This window comes from Chanodichthys erythropterus, chromosome 20 (assembly GCF_024489055.1).
Source record: "Chanodichthys erythropterus isolate Z2021 chromosome 20, ASM2448905v1, whole genome shotgun sequence".
In the NCBI taxonomy this organism is placed as follows: domain Eukaryota; kingdom Metazoa; phylum Chordata; class Actinopteri; order Cypriniformes; family Xenocyprididae; genus Chanodichthys; species Chanodichthys erythropterus.
Window position 1 is genome coordinate 19,165,852 of NC_090240.1, and position 19,992 is coordinate 19,185,843.

At 37.7% G+C, this 19,992-nt stretch overlaps 1 protein-coding gene across 3 annotated transcripts in view; it reads left to right on the forward strand.

Annotated features, from left to right (window-relative positions):
- Positions 1-19,992, forward strand: part of phip (pleckstrin homology domain interacting protein) — a 50,616-nt gene that overhangs the window by 27,823 nt on the left and 2,801 nt on the right. For 2 of the 3 annotated variants that reach the window (XM_067370424.1, XM_067370426.1), the window contains 22 exons: positions 374-599; positions 754-873; positions 2,721-2,904; positions 3,224-3,329; positions 3,562-3,693; positions 4,973-5,064; positions 5,170-5,383; positions 8,937-9,050; positions 9,174-9,281; positions 9,365-9,489; positions 9,585-9,667; positions 10,167-10,278; positions 10,646-10,707; positions 11,846-12,001; positions 12,102-12,222; positions 12,436-12,561; positions 14,434-14,506; positions 14,686-14,742; positions 14,875-15,030; positions 17,552-17,704; positions 17,828-18,015; positions 18,176-18,570. In XM_067370424.1, the coding sequence (XP_067226525.1) occupies positions 374-599; positions 754-873; positions 2,721-2,904; positions 3,224-3,329; positions 3,562-3,693; positions 4,973-5,064; positions 5,170-5,383; positions 8,937-9,050; positions 9,174-9,281; positions 9,365-9,489; positions 9,585-9,667; positions 10,167-10,278; positions 10,646-10,707; positions 11,846-12,001; positions 12,102-12,222; positions 12,436-12,561; positions 14,434-14,506; positions 14,686-14,742; positions 14,875-15,030; positions 17,552-17,704; positions 17,828-18,015; positions 18,176-18,570 (3,103 nt within the window). The remainder of the gene's footprint in view (positions 1-373; positions 600-753; positions 874-2,720; positions 2,905-3,223; positions 3,330-3,561; positions 3,694-4,972; positions 5,065-5,169; positions 5,384-8,936; positions 9,051-9,173; positions 9,282-9,364; positions 9,490-9,584; positions 9,668-10,166; positions 10,279-10,645; positions 10,708-11,845; positions 12,002-12,101; positions 12,223-12,435; positions 12,562-14,433; positions 14,507-14,685; positions 14,743-14,874; positions 15,031-17,551; positions 17,705-17,827; positions 18,016-18,175; positions 18,571-19,992) is intronic. The other variant, XM_067370425.1, reaches the window with a different exon arrangement.

Below are 19,992 nucleotides of genomic sequence, written 5' to 3' on the forward strand. Positions count from 1 at the left end.
TAACAGTGGAAACAACTTGAAATACTCTACTATATTCTCTGCTCTACTATATTACTCTACTATATGCTCCAAATATTGTTGGTCATACAGATAAGAGTAATACATATTTTGAAACTGCAAAGAGTGTACTTTTATTAGTGTAAACTCACAATAACAGGAAAATGTTGTGCCATTGTAAAATAAAGCAACAGGATGCACTTTCTGCCATGTCCGTCTCTGTGAACTTGAGCGTGTCCAAAAAAAAACAAAAAAAACATTATATATATATATATATTATTATTTTATTTTTATTTATTTATTTATTTATTTTTGTTTGTTTTATTTCAAATACCATAAAATGTATCTTGAATGTATCTATTAATTCTTTCTTCAGATAGCAGATCAGATGTTCTTCCACACTGATTATCGGCCGCTGATCCGTGATGCCCATAACTTCGTGCTGGACGAACAGACCCAGCAAGCACCCCACCTCATGCCCCCACCGTTCCTGGTGGACGTGGATGGGAACCCTCACCCTCCACGATACCAGAGACTGGTTCCCGGCAGAGAGAACTGTAGAGAGGAACAGCTCATACCCCAGATGGGACTTACGTCATCGGGTAAGAAATGCAGTTTCTCTTTGTATCCTTTCTGTGTTTTTATTACTTAAAGTAATTTTTGGCCACTTGTTTATACTCACAGCTTTCACAAACATACACCTAATCTGTCACTGAACACTAAGAAGGTGTATTTGTTTCTTATTTCCTCACTCAGGACTGAATCAAGTGGTTAGTCAACAGGCTGCAGAAGGCTCTAGTCCTCTTGATAGTATGATCCAGAGACTACAGCAAGAGCAGGACCAGAGACTGGGGTCTGACACCAGATCCAACAGAGGTAATGCACACTCTCAGTTTTTAGTTTGTTTTTTGTGAAGTAGTCTCCAGGTATTTCTCAATTCAGTTAACAGGTTCAGCTGAAACGGCTACACATTGTCAAGCACAGATCACATTTCGCTCTGCGCATATCCTGTGCAATGAAGCCTGCGATTGCCCTTGTATTGTGCTTCAACCATGAAATTTTGCAAGTTAAAATACTTATTCAACAGTTTTGTGTGCGCGTTTGTGTAATTGGCAGCAAGCAGAATACAGTTATCTATTATTTATACATTATATACTTTTTCTAATTTTAGTTTCATTCATTTTTTTTTTTAAATCTGTTTATATTTTATTTTAGCTTTCAGTTACCAAAAACTTTTTTAATAGTTTTAGTTCAAATTAAATTAAATAGGGCTGGACGATTATGACCTAAAATCGAAACCTCGATTAATTAAACATTTTACCTCTATTGCGACTAATGAATGATTATGTTTTTGGGTGGTTGTTGTTGTTGTTTTTTTGCCCCTATAGTTCACTTACTAGGTTTGTACTGTAAATATGCTTGACTATTAAAGGTGGGGTATTTTTTGATACATGTTATAATAAGTTTTGAGTTTGTAAGCTACTTTAGTGATAAATCACAGGACAACGCTGACAACTAGTTTCTGCTCCTCTCTGTGCACGCGATCTTCACATTTTGCACAGCTACTTTGAATGAGTGTTCGTGCCACAATGCAGCTGCGCGAGCACGGTAGCTCGATATAATACATATAAATCGATATAATACACAATCGATCGTCTAAAATCGCTTGAATGTCCAAACTGACAAACCTTACAACACATACAACTGACAAAGTGCCGTGTCTGTGTGTTGACTCAGCGTTCACATGCGTGGTGACTGGACGGGGCGGAGTCACGTGGCTACACACGCGGTAGTATGTTTTTAAGTAAGTGGTATGTATTAACAGGATTAAAAAAACAAAATAACCAACATGGGAAAATTACGTCGGTTAGAGGTTCTGATTTTCGGTTTCGATTACTTAACGATTAATCGTCCAGCCCTAAAATTAAACTAAATTATAACAAATTATAATAGCAAACTGTGCTTAAAGTTTTTCAACCACCTCAAGCATGTGTCAGAAATGTAACACCCCTTACCATAAATGTGAGATTCAGCTTCCAAGGCAGATCGTATACATGAACAAACAGATCGTATACATGAACAAACCAATACATTACACACTAAAGGAAAAGGAAAACATTAAAAAGTATCATATGACCCCTTTAAATGGATAGTTCACACAAAAATTACAATTCTGTTATTTGCTCACCTTTATGTTGTTCCAAACTTGCATGAGTTTCTTCTGTTGAACAGAAAGGAAGATATTTTGAAGAATGTTGGTAACGGACAGTTGATGGTAGCCATTGACTTCCATAGTATGGAAGTCAATAGTATGGAAGTCAATGGCTGCTGTCAACCGTCTGTTACCAACATTCTTCAAAATATCTTCCTTTGTGTTCAAGAGAAGAAAGAAACTGTCAGATAACAGAATTTTCATTTTTGGGTGAACTATCCCTTTAAAGAAAATACCAAAGTAATCAAAATGTAAAATATAAATTATTGCATTATACATATACATTCAACAGTCTACAGTTAAAACCATGCATTTTTCACAGTCCATGTTGTTCCAAAGTGACTTGACAATGAATAGTGCCTTACAAACCCCCAGTGAGCAAGATGACGTTATCGCTACTGTAAAATCTAAAAATGTCATCAGATGATCTCTATAAACTGGTGGGTGGTGATTGTTATTGTGTTCACAGTAATGCTGATGCAGGTTGCATGTCTGGTTTGTGTGTTTGTAGGATCTGTCAGTTCTCCCACAGAAGTCTCTTCTCCACCTAACGTGGGTCTGAGACGGAGTGGACAGATCGAAGGTGTTCGACAGATGCACAGTAACGCTCCACGCAGTGAAATCGCTACCGAGAGAGACCTGGTGGCGTGGAGTCGACGGGTCCTCGTTCCTGAACTATCACCAGCCATAGCTTGGTAAAACACACACAAATACAGTTGTTTCCAAAAGTTTGAGACCACACTGCAAATCTGGCTTTTAAAACCTAATTTAAACCTGGAATAAAACAAGAAGAAAAAGGAAAAAAAAAAAAACCTTTATGACTGTTTCCACTTCATTATACAGATGTCTGTTATTTTGATAGACACCTGGTACTCAAGACCTCATGTCTTTCTATAGTTTTTTTCAATATAATGCAGTTTGTTCCAGTTAGACATGTTAGCAGTCTAACTTAGCATGTTGTTCCAGTTAGATGAGGTGTTTGTGACACTTGTGTGTGTCTGTTTGCAAATGTAGTAAGCAGGAGAACTGGCGTACAGCTAAAGGGGAGGAGGAGATCAACATCTACAGATCAGAGAGGAGGAGACGTAGCTTACACAGCCAGTACCACAGAGAAAACCGGGTAAATCGTCATATCTGAACATCAATTTGAAAATGTAGATAAGCTTGTCATCCTCACTAATTGATTAGTCAGCGGTTGAATGAAATATACTGTATGTGTGCAGCATCATACACTGCAAAACCTTTACATCCAGCTAATTGTGTCTTGATGACATGTTGCTAAAGCAATTTTTGCTGTTTAACATGCAAATTAAATGCAGTATGTGTAGTGAAGTCTGTATTTCTCATACCAGCATGCTATAGAAAATGCTGTGGAGGAGGGGCGCCGTTACCAGGGTAACCAGCATAACTACCATACACGATTGGCCGTGGAGGAAACGAGTCGTCAGAGTGAACAAAATGAGGAAGAACACAGTGCCTCTGAGGTAATGTTTAAACATGCAGTGTCCCTTTAAGGAATAGTAAAGGCAATGTAACCTCCCATAATAATGTTTGGGGTCTGTATGATTTTTTTTGTATTTTTTTTTTTTTATGTAATATTTTGAATATAATATGAATGAATATAATAATGAATGAATATAATTTTAATATATTTTAAAACGTAATTTATTCCTGTGATGATATTTCAGCAGCCATTACTTAATATCTTTTGTCTAAACCGTAATACATTTTTTTTCAGGATTCTTTGATGAATAGAAAGGATTTATTTGAAATAGAAATCTTTTGTAACTATGTAAAATGTTTTACTGTCACTTTTGATCCATTTAATGTAGCCTTGCTGAATAAAAGTATTAATATATTTTAGAAAAAAAAATCATCTTACTGACCCCGATCTTTTGAATGGTAGTGTACATGTGGATGATTTAAGAGAGAAACAATATTCACTGAGAGAAAAAAAGTAATGTATTTGACTGTCATCAGGAATTGAATAATGAAAAGTGGTTTCTGTAAGACAGGTGGTTGAAAACTAAAAGGGTCTGGTGACACCGATTGAAAAGGAAAGTCATTTCAGAGGCAGTGCAAGTTATTACCTTTTGTTAAAAAACTGCCATATGACTGCCATATATTAATCATTCACTATACAGGAATGTGTGTTATGAAACTACATGAGGTCAATTTTGAGTTCATGTTGACTTGAACATTTAAAACTGAAATTTTTGTATTTATTGTGGGGATTGTCTTTTTTATTGCCGTTGTGTCTAAAGTGTTATTGTTCCATCTGTAGTGTTAAAATCCCTGTTAGAAGTGTGAGTGGTCCATTTGTAGTGTCAGTGTAGCATCCAAAGCAGGTTTCTCAATCTATAGAACAAGTAATACAGATTCATACTCTCAGCCAACTAACACCAAATCATAATTTTCACCATGGAAATCATGCATTAAAATGAAAGGAACTCCACTCTGCAACAGAAATATTGTACTGTGAAGATCTGTTGTTTTTAACTTGGGGTTCAAAGCAGTCAATGGTCAGTTTGGTTTGATGTCAGAAAAGAAAAAAAAAAGTTTGTGAATATTTTATACTTTCTCGATCAGTAATATAGCAAGAGATTTGCAGAGTAGTGACATCAGACTTGCTGTTGAATTCAAACCCACATTTTTATCCCTTGAACTATGTTACAATTTTATGTTAGAACCATTGGTGTGTTTAGGGAATGGCATAAAAAGAGTGTGGTAATCCTCAGTCTCTTTGTACCTGTTGGTTTTTAGGGAGAGACTGAAGCAAGACCTCCGAGCAGAGAATCATCAGATGAAGAGAGAGAAGAAAAAGAACCCTGGCCTGATGATAACAGCAGCTCCAGGTAAATGTTCATCACCCTCAAACCCTGTATCTGACATAGTCCTTAAACACATACTTCAGTTAAGTTAGATCCACACGTATATACCGGGTCTGTTTATATTTGCAGTGATTACTCCAGCGATTACTCGGACTGGACAGCAGATGCTGGCATAAACCTCGAACCGCCCAAGAAGACCAGTGTGAAGAAAAAGAAGAAGAATACCAGCAGCTCAGAAGAAGATGGAGAGAAGAAAAAAGACTCCAAGAAGGAGAGGAGGAAAGAAAAGCAGGACAAAGATGGAGCTCTACCAAAGAAGAAGAAGCCAAAGGAGAAACGGAAGGTCAGTGGTCCATTCTGTGTTATTTTAATATGGACACTTTTAGTATTGAAACTTTTCACTGACACTGTTGTCTCCATTCAAGTGCACAAATATTATTAAAGGGGTAGTTCATCCAAAAATGAAAATTCTCTCATTATTTACTCACCCTCTTGCCATCCATGATGTACACTGCTCAAAAAAACACTTTGAAAACACATCAGATCTCAATGGGGAAAATATCATGCTGAATATCTCTACTGATATGGACTGGGTAATGTGTTAGGAAACGAAAGGATACCACATCGTTTGATGGAAATGGAAATGATCAACCTACAGAGGACTGAATTCAAAGACAGCCTGAAAATCAAAGTGAAAAAATGATGCAGCAGGCTAGTCCATTTTACTGAAATTCCATTGCAGCAACTCATTGGTACTCAGTAGTTTGTATGGCCCCCACGTGCTTGTATGCATGCCTGACAATGTCGGGGCATGCTCCTAATGAGATGACGGATTGTGTCCTGGGGTATTTCCTCCCAGATCTAGACCAGGGCACTGAGCTCTTGGATAGTCTGAGGTACAACCTGGCATCGTCGAATGGACCGAAACAATGTCCCAGAGGTGTTCTATTGGATTTAGGTCAGGCAAGCGTAGGGGGCATTCAATGGCATCAATTCCTTCATCCTCCAGGAACTGCCTGCATACTCTCACCACATGAGGTCGGGCATTGTCGTGCACCAGGAGGAACCCAGGTCCCGCTGCACCAGCGTAGGGTCTGACAATGGGTCCAAGGATTTCATCCCGATACCTAATGGCAGTCAGGGTGCCATTGTCTAGAGGTCTGTGTGTCCCTCCATGGATATGCCTCTCCAGACCATCACTGACCCACCATCAAACCAGTCATGCTGAACGATGTTACAGGCAGCATACTCCACGGCTTCTCCAGACCCTTTCACGTCTGTCACGTTCTCAGGGTGAACCTGCTCTCATCTGTGAAAAGCACAATTCTGGTGTTCAATGGCAAATGCCAATCGAGCTCCACGGTGCCGGGCAGTGAGCACAGGGTCCACTAGAGGACGTCTGGCCCTCAGGCCACCCCCATGAAGTCTGTTTCTGATTGTTTGGTCAGAGACATTCACTGGTGTGAATGCCAGAATCGCCTGAATGTTTGCTGTGTCTCCCAGCACAGTCTCAAGAGCATGGAGGAGATTCCAGGAGACAGGCAGTTACTCTAGGAGAGCTGGACAGGGCCGTAGAAGGGCCGTCTGATGAGCTAAGGACCTTCTACAGCCCTGTCCAGCTCTCCTAGAGTAACTGCCTGTCTCATGGAATCTCCTCCATGCTCTTGAGACTGTGCTGGGAGACACAGCAAACCTTCTGGCAATGGCACTTATTGATGTGCTATCCTGGAGGAGTTGGAGTTGCCTGTGCAACCTACTGTAGGGTCCAAGTATGACCTCATGCTACCAGTAGTGACACTGACCCTAGCCAAATGCAAAACTAGTGAAAAACAGTCAGAAAAGATGAGCAGGGAAAAACCTGTAAAACCATTCCTGTTTTGGGGGTCGTCTCATTTTTGCCCATCTAGTGTACCTGTTGTTAATTTCATTAACACCAAAGCAGCTGAAACTGATTAACAACCCCCTCTGCTACTTAACTGACCTGATCAATATCCCAGGAGTTTAACTGACTTGATGCTCTGAAAAAAGTGTTCCTTTATTTTTTTTGAGCAGTGTATATAACTTTTTCTTCAGACTTTCTTTCTTTCTTCAAACACTTTCTTTCTCTTTGAGTCCATATAATGTAATTGAATGGGTGCCACTCAGGTGATGCTTGAAAAACCACACACAGCGATTGTAACGGTAATCAATATGACTCCAGTGGATGAATCAATGTCTTCTAAAGTGAAACGATAGGTGTGTGTAAGAAAAATACTAATATTAACTTTTAAAAGGGTAGGTAACACACACAGTTTCTACCAATCTCATGTTAATCTTGAGTACCTGTAGAGTAGTATTGTATCCTTTATATCTCAAAAAAGTCTTTAGTTTTATCATATTTATAAAAGATAGATGCGCTATGCCGAGTCTTTCTGAAAAAAGCAGAGCTCCTGGAGGCGTTGTTGTGGGCAGAGCTAAAGAGTCACGAGCGTAGAGATCGTCTGCAAGCTGCAACATCATTATAAATAAAGGGAACAAAAACGTTTGTGTTGTTTACATTTTATGCACTTGCGCACCGATTGCCAACAAAACACAGACATTTGATGCAGTTTTTAGTCACCGCCCGCGATCTGAAAATCCAGTGCTGAACTGGGACTTGTTTACAAAGTATTCATCAACGAAATTCCGGGAACAAACAAACACGTGTGCAACTCTGTTGCTGCCCCAAAAAAACCAAACTTCATCCACTGTTCTCTTAACGCTGGATTCTTTGGGAAGTTGAAAAAGTAATCTTTCCCTCACAACCAAAAACACACTCCTTAGGTGACACGAGCTGCATCTCATTTTGGAGGCTGCGTCCTCCGGAGGTCGCATTTGAAGGCTGAATACTTCATCAAGGATGTCATATTTAAGAAAAGTAACAGTAATAAAATTGACTGATATCCATTTGCAATCTTATGGTTATTTTTCTTAAATAAGACTACCTTGATGATGTATATGCAGCCTTCAAATGCGGCCTTCAAAGGGTGCAGCCCCTGAATTGGGACAAAGCCATTGTTGAAACATCTCTCTGCTTCCATAACCCAAACGAAGCACGAATGTTATCAGGGAGAAGTGCCCCTACTTATGTGATAAAGGGACAAAAAATTCTGCAAGACATGTCCATAACCAGAAGTAGTATATTTGGCACAGAAATACTTCGTCATACGTCCAACTCGTGTTTTGAAACTTTGGCCATGTTTAGCATGAGAATCCAACTCTTTATCAGTGTAAATAAGTCAGATTGCATGAAATAGCATTAGACCCCCCCCCCCCCCTCATTCACAAGTTCAGCTTGACATAAACGTAAGTGTGTGGTGAAGTAATGCGGAAGCCCAGTGGACCGCCACTTCTCCGATGAGCTTCACAATGCACTCGCGTCATGTGTCTCAGCGTCTTTCTCATCAACACTCATTTGACAGTAGACCGAAGCAATGATTTATATTTTAAAAAAGTTCACACACATCTATCAGTTCACTTCAGAAGACATTAATTTATCAACCGGGGTCATATGGATTACAGTCACAAATCATGATCGCTGTGTGTTGTTTTTCAAATTTCAACCGATCACCACCTATTCAATGAAACACATTTTCATTTGTGTTTATCTGAAGAAAGAAAGTCATACACATCAGGGATGGGGATGAAAGTCTACATGTGGGAAAAGGGTGCAACAAGAAAATCTATAGATAAATTGCTTTTAAAAAGTAGAAAAAATGAATTGATGTTGAAATCTGTTTGATTTTAGTTAATAAAGATCAACCAGTGGATCATAACATAACTCTCTGTAAATTCCCTCAGTTCACTTTCAGATGTATGTGAGAGTGCTGATCTGTTTTAAAGTTACCCTAAACTTAAATGTGTATTTATACGTTCAGAGGATACCTGAACTGCAGAACAAGGGTTTGACATTAGAGGAATGGCTGCCCTCACCCTGGATCACTGACACCATGCCACGGAGATGCCCCTTCACCCCACAGATGGGCGATGAGGTAAAAACACATTCCTCAGGGAAATAATCTGTCTGAGAATAATTAAAATGTGGAATATTTTAATTTATGTGTTGTGTGGAAACATACTTGTCATATTAAGTTGCTTGTTGTGTTTGTGAACAGGTATATTATTTCCGTCAAGGCCATGAAGCTTACGTGGAGATGGCCAAAAAAAACAAGATCTTCAGTATAAATCCTAAAAAACAGCCATGGCACAAGTTAGAACTTAGGGTAAGTCTTCAATGAAACAAACTTTAACTTCACAGTATTTTTATACATGAAAAAAAAAATGATTTGTGATTGTGTGCCTACAGGAGCAGGAGCTGTTGAAGGTAGTGGGCCTCAAATATGAGGTCGGTTTGCCAACTCTGTGCTGTCTGAAGCTGGCCTTCCTGGACCCAGACACTGGCAAACTGACGGGCGGCTCCTTCTCTATGAAGTGAGTGCTGTCTGCGTGTGTCACGGTGACTTACTCATGATGATCTTTGCTGAGTGGCTTTTAACCTGTGACTCGCATTTCTATTGTTGTCTTAGATACCACGACATGCCTGATGTCATTGACTTCCTTGTACTTCGGCAGCAGTTCGATAATGCAAGACAGAGGAACTGGATGATAGGTTAGTGTGTGAATTGAGTGGAAAATCTAGTTCAAAATGTAAGTGCTAAATTCTTAGAAATGACATCTTTGTGTTCATCTTAGTTGCATGCGTTAAGTAAAAGTATTCAAATATTTTCCTTAGACCTTGAACAGACATGATTGTTCACACACACCATTTGACCTAATTTAACCTTGCTCTTTCATTAAAAAAATCGTAAAAAAAAAAAAAAAATCGTAAAAAAAAAACTTACTGACCACTTCACAGTCACACAGTCATAAGGGATCACAGGGGTCCTTTCTGTGATATTTTCTATTATATATGAAATTTGAGTTGCATCACTTTTACACATTTTTAATAAAAGGTTTATTCAAGTAATTGTCTAAATGACTTGTTTATTTAAAAGTACATTTAAAAAACAAATGAATTTTTTGCTTTCTATTAATGACGGCTTCTTCTTGATACAGAGTTGATGAGCATGTGTAATTGTGTCTGATTTGACATGCATTTATTTTGTCAGGTGATCGTTTCCGGTCAGTGATAGATGACGCCTGGTGGTTTGGTACGATTGAGAGTCAGGAGCCTTATCAGGCTGAATATCCGGACTCTCTGTTCCAATGCTACAACGTCTGGTCAGTTCTCAGTGTCCATCTACACATTTTTACACATTATAGAGTAATTCAATTATTGTTACATTGTGGCCACAAATCAATACACCATATTGATTCTATGTTACCTCTATTGTGTGATGCTTTAACTACATTAACAAATAGTGAAACCTACAAATCTTTCTGGCTTTAATTGCTCCATAACTTCACTCCCTCTTTGATTTTTATGTTTAAGACTAACAATAGTTTACATGGAGGCTTATAAATTAATCTTTTGTGAGCATAGTGTGGTTTTACATGTTGTTGTAGTAGTTGTTGTTGTTGTGTTGTTTGTTTTTTGGTAATAGTAGATGACATAATGTTGACAGCTTTGTGTTATTGTGTGATGCAGCTGGGATAATGGAGATACAGAAAAGATGAGCCCATGGGACATGGAAGAGATTCCCAATGAAGGTATGGTGTTTTTATTTATTTATTTTTGTATTTTTTTATAAACACCACAGCTGTCAATGGAAAAAAATAACTTTGATTAGTCTATTTAGGATTCAGTTAATATTTTAAGATTTTTCTGTAGTTACCATGATTAAATTAAACTTGCTTTAATTTGCCTAGATTTTTTTTAAAAGAAATTAATATTTTAATTTAGTAAGGTTGCATTAAATTGATCAAAAGTGACAGTTAACACTTATACATTGTTACAAAAGATTTCTGTTTCAAATAAATGCCGTTTAAACATTGTATTCACTAAGAATCTTGGGAAAAACTATATCACGGTTTCCACAAAAATATTAATAAGCACAACTGTTTTTAACATTGATAATAAGAAATATTTCTTGAGCAGCAAATCAGCATATTAGAATGATTTCTGAAGTGACACTGAAGACTGGAGTAATGATGCTGGAAATTCAACATTAAATAGAAAGCAATTCTTTTACATTGTTATAATATTTTGCAAATGACTATTTTTACTGTATTTTTGATCAAATAAATGCAGGTGAGCATAAGAGACTTCTTTCAAAAACACTAAAAACAAATTTACTGACCACAAACTTTTAAACATTAGTGTATAATTTGCCATTTCTTTTCCCATCATTTACAAATAAAATATTGTTTTGGGTATGTATTGAAACGTGCTAAATAATTTTTTCCTAATTAGTCTTTAGAAATCTCACAAAACGGAATGAAACTGCTGTAAGTTCACATTAGGTAAATGCATTTAAATGTTAAATTTAATGATGCTAAATATTTAATTAATCTCATAGCACATTAATTTTCACAGCACTAATAAAAGCAAGCACATAAGCATTGAGTATGTTTATTTGAACATACTTTTCATATTGGGAACTGTTGACTGGTCCCCACAATGTTGGAGGTTTCAGGTTTTTTTACTGTCCTTGTGAAGACATTTGGTCCATCATGGCAAAACATGACCTACACACACACAAACATGGTCGTCGTCATGGCAACTATGGGATCGAGAGTATCAACTGTTCTGATGTCCAGCTGGCATTATTTTAATAACAAATACAAACTGAGCTGTGATTGTCTGTCTCTTCTTTTCCTCCATCTCATTTTCTCCGTCTGTCTGCAGCAGTATTTCCTGACGAGTTAGGCCTGAGTGTGCCTCTAACTGAGGAGGAGCAGAAGGCCTTGTTGTACAAGCCCCTAGAGGGAGAGTGGGGCTCACGCACACGTGACGAAGAGTGTGAACGCGTCATCAGGGGCATCGACCAGCTTTGCACTTTGGGTATGATGTTATCATTTAGCATTACATGATAACTGAGAAGCCTTACTATGGCTGTGTCCGAAACTGAAGGGATATAAACAAGGCTCTTTTTCTCCTCCAGACGTGGCTGTACCATTTGAATTGCCAGTGGACTTGCAGGCATATCCTACGTACTGCACCGTGGTTGCTTACGTCACAGATCTGAGCACCATCCGACAAAGACTAGAGAACCGTTTCTATAGGTCAGCACAAACTCTGAATAGACATGACAATTAAATCCATAAAATGAATCAAATATACAAGTAATTTTAAGCAAAATATTATTGATTGATATTATTTGGATTGAAATAATATCAATCAAGGATTAATTCCAAAAAAATCAATGTACACTAATGTAGATGATATTGAATTTATGTGTGTTTGTTTTCTGGTGTTTTTTTTTTTTTTTTGGACAGGCGAATGTCGTCGTTGATGTGGGAGGTACGCTACATTGAACACAATGCTCAAACCTTCAATGAACCAGGAGCTTTCATTGTCAGAACTGCCAAATTCGTATCTGACCTCATGCTACAATTCATCAAGTAAGTCTGTCACAAATAAAACCAATGATATTTCATTGGGATTTACAATATATCGGTAGCATATCGATTAATGGTCATTATTATTTTAATTAATCTGTAATGTCCGATATTGGATATTCAATTATGCATGCATGCATATTTTCTGTATTTTTACATTTATATTGCTTTTGCATCATCTAATGCTCACTTTAATCCTTAAAACACTAATGATTTAACACTGTTAAATTTATTATTTAAGAAGTCTCAAAATGAATATCCATTATTCACATTATATTAAAATGCTGTGATGCTTAAATTCACTTATAAAACGGTTAGTTCCTGTCCTTGATTCTGATTGGTCAATAGCTTAGTTTTATTCACGATAAAACACGGCTTTGACCGCTTCACCCAACAGTTCTGCGTATCACTACACAACACCCTTAGCAACCACTCTTAGCAACATAAACCGTTTTTCAATTTATTAGTGATGGGCATTCCGGCTCTTTTTCGTGAGCCGGCTCGTTTGACTCAGCTCCCGGAAAAGAGCCGGCTCTTTTGGCTCACAAACGGCTCTTTAAATAATACATGTTTTAACTATGACTTTGATTATGATAGGTGTGAAAACAGTTCTAATTAAATTATTAAATGAACTCATACTCACAATGTCTCACAATTTCTTTAAAAATGCATTGATTTGTTATAAAAAAGAATACTATTAAACATTTGTATTTAAATTACAACTTTTTAATGTATAGAACCAACATTCAAAACAAATAAAATCTGAACAACATAATAGAACCCATATTAAATATTAAAGAAAAATAAATAACTGAAAGGATTAAACTGGTCCCTCTTTTTCTCTTTTTTTATTGCCATATGAGCTCTCACTAGTTAGGATATATTATTCATAATGAACACACACACACACACTGCTGGCCATATTTTTATTTTATGAAAGATTTGCATTCAGAAATGCTGTTTTTCCTCTCCTCCGAGTTTCGACTACAGACCGTGAGGCTGATCAGACAGTCGAAACGAAAGAGTGTGTGTGCCTAGGCTTACATAGCCTAATTATAATTTTTGTGTTGTTCTTTGAATTATTAGTCTATTGTTTTAAATAAAATTAAAGTCATTCATTACATAATGATTTAATTTCTATAGGCTATATTTTGAAAAATAGAGTCGGCTCTTCAGATATGTGAGCCGGCTCCCGACGTTCACATAAAAGAGCCGGCTCTTAGAGTCGGCTCGTTCGCGAACGACCCATCACTACAATTGATATTGTTCATTGAAGCTTACTGTATTATGTAGAAGAGTATTGTGAGAAAGTGATCGATTGAGCGAGTTTATTACCTGCATTCATATTTAGCATTTTCCTTCAGGTCAGTCCTATTTTCATAATAAAAAGCCTGTTTAAATGTCCAATGTATTCTCTTGTCCTTTTAACAGTTAAGGGGTTTTCTGTGACTGACAGTCGCTAGTCAAAGCATTTGTCAGTTGCGTCTTGTTCCGTGTTCACAACAATTCATAAAGACAGTCTTTGCCGCCATCTAGTTGCATTGCATTGCAAGTTGCATTGATAGATATATATTTTTTTACTTTAATATTTGTATTGTGTGGTAACCATTTTCGCGTCGTGCCTAACAACGCCCTTCAGCCGTGACTTATTCACGATACAGCACAGCCTCTCGTGCCTTATTGCTTACATGTAGCATTTAAATAGATAGGATAAAATTATTTTTTTATTATACTGTTATTTTGTTTTTGTTTTTTTTTTCAAAGTAGTATACATTTTAATATCTGCCATTTTATTAGTTTTAATATCAGTGCGTCTCTAGCATTTAAAGTCATGCATGCTTTTTGATTACCTGTTTCTATGTCTATGTTCTTTAGGGACCAAAGTTGTACAGATATTATTCCACTATATAACAGTATGAAGAAAACCGCTTTCTCAGATTCAAGTGATGTAAGTGTCATTGAAACGCACACACTCATAATCACTCATATTGAACAAAATTTAATACATTATTTCAGTACTTTTAACAACTGTTCTTTTGCTGCCTTGCAAGCACTTGGTATTCAGTAAAAGTGTATATTTATATGTCATTGCGTAACATGCTTTGACACTTTTCTTTCCCAACTCAGGATGAAGATGAGGACGAAGAGCATGAAGCACCTTGTACATCTAGCAGAAATAAGAAGGTATACATTTAAGTGATCATTTACCTTTCTAACCATGCCAGAGAAAAGAGGATTTTGTATGCAAGAACTGTTTATGTCTGGCAATAACATACATGCACATCATGGCTAATTGAGAGTGTATTTCTGATTCAGAGGCAGCGGCAGCAGCCCATGCTGAGGAGTCTGCGCAGTAAACCTTCATCAGACCCCCAGGCCTGGAAGGGGCGCTGCAGAGAGCTACTGGAGCTCATCTTTCAATGTGAAGATTCAGAGCCTTTCAGACAACCTGTGGATCTGGAGGACTATCCGGTAACACAGACACATGGAGAAAATGCATACACACAGAACTGTACTTCTTATCTGTAGCATCGGGTGGGAATTATGAAGGGTGCCATAGTCTCATAAATTCATAAATTCTTCATAAATTCTCATGACAAAGTATACAATTTCTGCAATTTTTTCAGGGATTTCTGAAATACTGTAACACAACTACACATACACACAATGTGTTTACACACACACAGACTACAAAAATCTAGTTTGATCAGTATTTTTGTCTCGTTGTCCAGCGAAAATATTGAAACATCCTTAAAACAAATTAAATTAATAAGATAATATTTGGTAAATAATTTTTTAATCATAAACCAGAAAACAAAATTGCAGTGAGATAGTGGGAAAAAACTGCAGATATATTTCTTAAAAAGTCTTATCTTAATTTTATATACAGGTGCTGTTCATATAATTAGAATATCATCAAAAAGTTGATTTATTTCATTAATTCCATTCAAAAAGTGAAACTACACACAGACTGATACATTTCAAATGTTTATTTCTTTTAATTTTGATGATTATAACTGACAACTAAGGAAAATCCCAAATTCAGTATCTTAGAAAATTAGAATATTACTTAAGATCAATACAAAGAAAGGATTTTTAGAAGGTCAACTGAAAAGTATGAACATGAAAAGTATGAGCATGTACAGCACTCAATACTTAGTTGGGGCTCCTTTTGCCTGAATTACTGCAGCAATGTGGCGTGGCATGGAGTCGATCAGTCTGTGGCACTGCTCAGGTGTTATGAGAGCCCAGGTTGCTCTGATAGTGGCCTTCAGCACTTCTGCATTGTTGAGTCTGGCATATCACATCTTCCTCTTCACAATACCCCATAGATTTTCTAAGGTCAGGCGAGTTTGCTGGCCAGTTAAGAACAGGGATATGGTCCTTAGACCAGGTACTGGTAGCTTTGGCACTGTGTACAGGTGCCAAATCCTGTTGGAAAATGAAATCTGCATCTCCATAAAGTTGGTCAGCAGCAGGAAGCATGAAGTGCTCTAAAACTTCCTGGTATACGGCTGCGTTGACCTTAGACCTCAGAAAACACAGTGGACCAACACCAGCAGATGACATGGCACCCCAAACCATCACTGACTGTGGAAACTTTACACTGGACCTCAAGCAATGTGGATTATGTGCCTCTCCTCTCTTCCTCCAGACTCTGGGACCCTGATTTCCAAAGGAAATGCAAAATTTACTTTATTCAGAGAACATAACTTTGGACCACTCAGCAGCAGTAGTTTTTGTCTTTAGACGCTTCTGACGCTGTCTGTTGTTCAAGAGTGGCTTGACACAAGGAATGCGACAGCTGAAACCCATGTCTTGCATACGTTGTGCGTAGTGGTTCTTGAAGCACTGACTCCAGCTGCAGTCCACTCTTTGTGAATCTCCCCCACATTTTTGAATGGGTTTTGTTTCACAATCCTCTCCAGGGTGCGGTTATCCCTATTGCTTGTACACTTTTATCTACCACATTTTTTCCTTCCCTTCGCCTCTCTATTAATGTGCTTGGACACAGAGCTCTGTGAACAGCCAGCCTCTTTTGCAATGACCTTTTGTGTCTTGGCCTCCTTGTGCAAGGTGTCAATGGTAGTCTTCTGGACAACTGTCAAGTCAGCAGTCTTCCCCATGATTGTGTAGCCTACAGAACTAGACTGAGAGACCATTTAAAGGCCTTTGCAGGTGTTTTGAGTTAATTAGCTGATTAGAGTGTGGCACCAGGTGTCTTCAATATTGAACCTTTTCACAATATTCTAATTTTCTGAGATACTGAATTTGGGATTTTCCTTAGTTGTCAGTTATAATCATCAAAATTAAAAGAAATAAACATTTGAAATATATCAGTCTGTGTGTAATGAATGAATATAATATACAAGTTTCACTTTTTGAATGGAATTAATGAAATAAATCAACTTTTTGATGATATTCTAATTATATGAACAGCACCTGTACATGAGCATTCAGAAGTTTGGGGTCAGAAATAAATTAATGCATTTATAACACAAATTGATCAAAAGTGACTAAAAACATTTGTTTTCTATTTCAAAAAATGCTTTTCTTCTGAACAGGAAAATAATATAAAGCAACACAACTGTTTTCAACATTGATATAATATTAGGAAATGTTTCTTGAGGAACAAATCAATATATTACAATGATTTCTGAAGGATCATGTGACACTGAAGACGAGTAATGATGCTGAAAATTTGGCTTTGCATCACATGATTAAATTACATTTTAAATTATATTTCTATTTTAAAGTAACAGTTTTCTATTTTAATGTCACATTATTACTTTTACTGTATTTTTGATCAAATAAATTCAGCCTTTTTGAGCATAAGAGACTTTTCAGAAACAGGAGTGTAACAAACATCTAGTTTTTAATGATGTTTAGTAATTTGTACTGGAAAACGAGACAGAAATACTGATTAAGAAAATGATTTTTTGCAGTGCACTGTCTGCTTATATCCCCTGTTCATCAAAAATACCTCTCTCAGGACTACTTGGACATTGTGGACACTCCTATGGACTTTGGGACTGTCTTGAACCGCCTGTTAGCAGGAGAGTATGACACTCCTATGGATCTTTGTAAAGATGTACGTCTCATCTTCAGCAACTCCAAAGCCTACACACCCAGCAAAAAGTCCAGGGTATGAGATCATGTCCAAATATTTTTTTTTAAAACATATTGTAATCTCAGTAGTCAAACCAGTTCATCTACTTTATTTAATACATGCCTGTTTTTGTTTGCTTGTGTGTTGTTTTGTATGCAGATCTACAGCATGAGTCTGCGATTGTCCGCTCTGTTTGAAGAACATATCAGTTCGATCCTGACTGATTTTAAAGCTGCTCAAAGTCTGCAGAGTGAGCGATTCACCCGTCAGCGTCTGCACACGGAGCGCTTGACCAGACAGTCTGTGAAGAGGAGAAGGAGCTCTTCACCTTCAAGCTCCGCCTCTAGGTACAGACAGCATCTTATTGCTCATTGCAGGATATTATGTTACAGAATTTTTCACTGTTTCTAAACTTTGCATACACTTTTCTTCAGAAAAGTAAAACATTTTACTTGATTACAGCAAAACCAAAACAATAAAACATTTGCTTTCTTTTCTGATTTGCAGTCCAGAAAGGAAGCGGCGGGTCTCCTCACGCTCTGCTCCTCGATCGGACAATACAGCACCGCCCACTCCTGCTGGACCTTCCCGGGCTCCTTCTTTACGGCAAACACATCCACAAATCAACGGCAAGGCTGAGCCTCCTGTTGTCCCTGGTCGAACCCGCAGCTCGGCCCGTTTTGGAACACAACTCACAGATGCACCCTCTGCACAGTCAGCTCCTCCCCCTCCCGCTGCCCACAGTAAGGTGGCAGAGCCCTCCTCCAGAGTCCTGCGCACACAGAACTCTCACTCCATTGGTGTCTCTAGGGAATCAGAGCGCTCTGCGGTTTCCCACAGCAATGAGGGCGGAGCCAGAGAGTCTCGCAGGAAGCTTCGGACACCTGTTAAACTCACACCAGGTCAGTAACAGATGGTAAAAGATTTTATTTTTCTTAAAACTGATGTTATTACATGGAAGGGGATTTTGAGTTTTGAGTGTTTTCTGTAAATCAAATCACAAACACCGAAGCTCTTCTGCAGGCCCAAAGTTATCAGGGATCTTTTTTTTTCTGTAGATTTAAACATTTTCCTACATGAATTTTTTCTTTTTTCTGCATTGATTTTTGAATGGATTTAAACTTTTTTTCTTTAATTTTCTGCAATGATTTGGAAAAACATTGGTTGGTTTATATAGATTTAAACAAACTGAAGGTACTGCTGTGTATTTAAAAAAAAAAAAAAAATCTGGAAAGATTTAATTTAATAATTTTTTAGTATTTGTTTATTTATTTTCATTTTCTGCACTAATGTTAGGGAAAATCTGTGGATTTGTCTAGATTTAAACATGGTAAAATGTGCTGAACTGTGCTTTAAATTTGATAAAAATGTGCTGTGTATCACGCCTTGTTTATATTTTCGCCTGGTACCGAACCGTGAGCCTCCGCTGACTGCGCACTGTCCTCCCCAAACAGACATATTTCAGGCTCATTTTGTAAATGTAAGCTCTTAATTTAGACAAGATGCTGGTACGGACGTACCTGCTCTGCCAGAATTGGCTCAAAGTCGAGCATCTTCAGAAGTAGAGCCGCGTGCAAAGTTACAAAAAACTGCTGTGCACACCGCCATGTGAAATAATAATAATAATAATAATAATAATTCGTTACAGCGCTTTTCAGGGTACTTAAAGCCCTTTACGTGGAGGTGGGGGAATCTCCTCAACCGCCACCAGTGTGCAGCATCCACCTGGATAATGTGACGCCCACCACACACCAGCTTATTGGTGGAGAGGAGATAGAGTGATTAAGCCAATCAGTATATGGGGATGGTTAGGAGGCCATAATGGACAGAGGCCAATGGGAACATTTGACCAGGATGCCAGGGTAAACCCCTACTCTTTTTCGAAGGACATCCTAGGATTTTTAATGAGTGTCAGAACGTTGGTTTAAAGGGTTGGTTCACCCAAAAATGAAAATTATGTTATTAATTACTCACCCTCATGTCGTTACACCCCCGTAAGACCTTCATTCATCTTCGGAACACAAATTAAGATATTTTTGATGAAATACCGATGACTTTATGAGGCCTCTATTGAGAGCAAAGCCACCGAACCTCTCAAGATCTATAAAGGTACTAAAAAACATATTTGAAACAGTTCATGTGCGTTCAGTGGTTCTATCTTAATATTATAAAGTGACGAGAATACTTTTTGTGAGCCAAAAAAACAAAATAATGACTTTTCAACAATATCTAGCGATTTCAAAACACTGCTTCATGAAGCTTTACAAATTTTTTGTTTCGAATCAGTGGTTCGGAGCACCAAAGTCACGTGATTTCAGCATCTG